General features: G+C 36.4%; 1 protein-coding gene across 1 annotated transcript in view; it reads left to right on the top strand.

The window, feature by feature from the left end:
- The window catches only part of LOC115221633 (protein shisa-5), a 63052-nt gene extending 61048 nt beyond the window's left edge, over nucleotides 1-2004 (top strand). Inside the window, exon 6 of the mRNA XM_029791833.2 lies at nucleotides 1451-2004. Within this exon, the coding sequence (XP_029647693.2) occupies nucleotides 1451-1575 (125 nt within the window). The 3' untranslated portion in view covers nucleotides 1576-2004. The remainder of the gene's footprint in view (nucleotides 1-1450) is intronic.
- Nucleotides 2005-3447: the final 1443 nt, after the last annotated feature.

The following is a 3447-nucleotide window of genomic DNA, read 5'->3' as shown; positions in this document are numbered from 1 at the left end:
CGCGAGCATTTGTTTTCATAGCTATGTCCCTGGACGTCATTACAATAACATGTTGAAGGAAATAATTTAGATAAGAATTTGAGAAAGATTCTCGGCATTCTTTGTACAACAACGGTTCACCCCTTTGTCAAGAAACATCGATCGCACGCCAAAAAAAAAAAGAATCCTATATTTCCTGTCTTCCTGATACTTTTTTTTTTCGAGTTCTTTATATATAAATATATATATATAATATATATATATATATATATATATATATATATATATGTATATATATATATATATATATGTATATATATATATATCGCTAAAACACACCGACTTGAACTTATTGATATATTTCTCCACTGTAAATATATATTCAATAATTTCCACATCCTGTATGAATATAGGAATATATGGATCTATCATTCTGGCATTCTATCCCATTATAGTAAATATATTACCCACCCACCGTTGTATTAAATCCTTCAATAATTTCCCGATTTACGACACATCATCGCATTCATAGTTAATAACTATCATCACGTTGATATGAAATATTTATATTATTTCATGGTAGTGATAGAATATGATCTTAGGATCAAGTCCATTATATTACTTGTAGCCTTTTTTGTTTCCATTTTCAATCGACTTCATAGAATAAAAAACAAGCACAAAATCACCAGATTCCAATGATACGAATGATACGAAACTAAATACTACGTTTTTCCAATGAGCAAAATATCATCTTACAAAAAGGATTTAGTAAATTGGATATTATCTATCACTCACTTTTCTCATGAAAAATCAGCACTTTTTGTAGGATAACACTACAGACGTAAAAGACGTACTGAAATCTATTCAAGAAAATTTTTCCACAAACAATTACCGTAAATCTTCGAGTATAGTCCGCCCTTGAGTATAATACGCAGGGGATGATTTTTAGGAGGCTGTACCTCTGAAAAACCTAAACATGTGTATAATACGCACCACTTCTTTAACTTGAGTCGTGCGTAATTAAGCCAGTAGCACCTAGTCGAACAAACACTTCCGCGCCTGCGTAATACAATAATGGTGATGTTCTTAACTGTTATATGGGAATGTAAAAATGTTTGCAAATTGTTTTTGTTACATGTTATTCTGTGTTCTGAATACTTTTATTTTAATAAATGTTGCTTACTGCAAGTTATGGATGATTCTTTTATGACTTCATTGCTTTCAGGTTTAGCTTAAGGTATTTTCGCACCCGACATCACAAAATGCGCCTGAATAAACATTGTCGGACAGCAAATAGAGACTTGGACATTGCTTAGAAGATATTTTTCGTTTTTAACCTCGTATATAGTACGCACTAGGAATTTTTACCTTTAAATTTTGGGAAATAAATGCGGATTATACTCGAGGATTTACGGTATATTTCATCTCAGCTAATTCAATTAACCATTTCGATGTTTTTTTTCTCTTACAGTTGGCACCAATTACGTAAATTCATCACAAGGAAGGACCACACGGAACCCGTTACAGATCATTCAAGAGCAGACTCTTTCCCATCCAAACCAAGCATTCAACTATTCCTGCCAAATCTACAAATGATTCACCACTTCAATACAATCAATCACAGACAAAAACTCTGTTTCAGAGTCAAATTCATCTGCAACAATTACTCGTATGCTCTGTAGCTGATTTTGTAGTTGCTTAATGCTTGTTGTTGGATGAGCCCAATGAATTCCGCTTCAACAGGTCAGTCATATTGAGGTTGCTTATCGTGCAAAGGAGAACTGTTGATCGAAAAACCTGGTTATTGAGGACATCTCGTTCTTTAGATATAGAACAGGTGCGCCACCCATATTAATGACGGGACAGAGTTCAAAGACAGACATTTCGCTGCCATAATGAACAAATTGGTCGACCACGTTGCAGCTCCCTCATACTTACTTCGTATGAAGCATGGACCTTGATGGTAATGGAAAATGTGATGTTCACGCTTTCCAGAATTAGTAAATTTAAATGTTTGCTACTGGGGATTGATGCTGTGTTTTTTGTCTTTTTTAATATATTTTATTTTATTTGCCTGGCGCTGTCACAGGGCGAAGAGTAGCACCCATAAAATATTTTCAGGACTTTTAAAAATTGTTAAAAGGACGGACGGATTAAAGTTACCCTCAAACTGGAGATCCAACTAAAATTCTCAAAACCGATTGTTCGATGATAAAGGGCTCCCAAATACCTTGTGGCGTGAAAGTGGGAGACAGATTAGTTTTTCTAGCCAGGAGAATGAATAATGCAACTTGCTATAAATAGACGTTTGTATATTTAACGTCCCTAACATCTGCCAAATTTTACCCCCATACACTTTGCCCAAATTTAGGCTATGGTAAAAGATACTTGCTCCAAGGTACCACGCAGTAAGATAAAAGATACTTGCACCAAGGTACCACGCAGTAAGATAAAAGATATTTGCTCCAAGGTACCATGTAGTAAGATAAAAAATACTTGCTCCAAGGTACCACGCAGTAAGATAAAAGATACTTGCTCCAAGGTACCACGCAGTAAGATAAAAGATATTTGCTCCAAGGTACCATGCATTAAGATAAAAGATACTTGCCCCAAGGTACCACGCAGTAAGATAAAAAATACTTGCTCCAAGGTACCACGCAGTAAGATAAAAGATATTTGCTCCAAGGTACCACGCAGTAAGATAAAAGATACTTGCCCCAAGGTACCACGCAGTAAGATAGAAGATACTTGCTCCAAGGTACCACGCAGTAAGATAGAAGATACTTGCTCCAAGGTACCATGCAGTAAGATAAAAGATACTTGCTCCAAGGTACCACGCAGTAAGATAAAAGATACTTGCTCCAAGGTACCACGCAGTAAGATAGAAGATACTTGCTCCAAGGTACCACGCAGTAAGATAGAAGATACTTGCTCCAAGGTACCATGCAGTAAGATAAAAGATACTTGCTCCAAGGTACCACGCAGTAAGATAAAAGATACTTGCTCCAAGGTACCACGCAGTAAGATAAAAGATACTTGCTCCAAGGTACCACGCAGTAAGATAAAAGATACTTGCTCCAAGGTACCACGCAGTAAGATAAAAGATACTTGCTCCAAGGTACCATGCAGTAAGATAAAAGATACTTGCTCCAAGGTACCACGCAGTAAGATAAAAGATACTTGCTCCAAGGTACCACGCAGTAAGATAAAAGATACTTGCTCCAAGGTACCACGCAGTAAGATAAAAGATACTTGCTCCAGGTACCACGCAGTAAGATAAAAGATATTTGCTCCAAGGTACCACGCAGTAAGATAAAAGATACTTGCCCCAAGGTACCACGCAGTAAGATAGAAGATACTTGCTCCAAGGTACCACGCAGTAGATAAAAGATACTTGCTCCAAGGTACCATGCAGTAGATAAAAGATACTTGCTCCAAGGTACCACGCAGTAAGATAAAAGATACTTG

Source organism: Octopus sinensis, linkage group LG18, assembly GCF_006345805.1.
Source record: "Octopus sinensis linkage group LG18, ASM634580v1, whole genome shotgun sequence".
Lineage (NCBI taxonomy): Eukaryota > Metazoa > Mollusca > Cephalopoda > Octopoda > Octopodidae > Octopus > Octopus sinensis.
The sequence above is the reverse complement of the archived record's forward strand: the minus strand, read 5'-3'. Positions and strand labels throughout refer to the sequence as shown.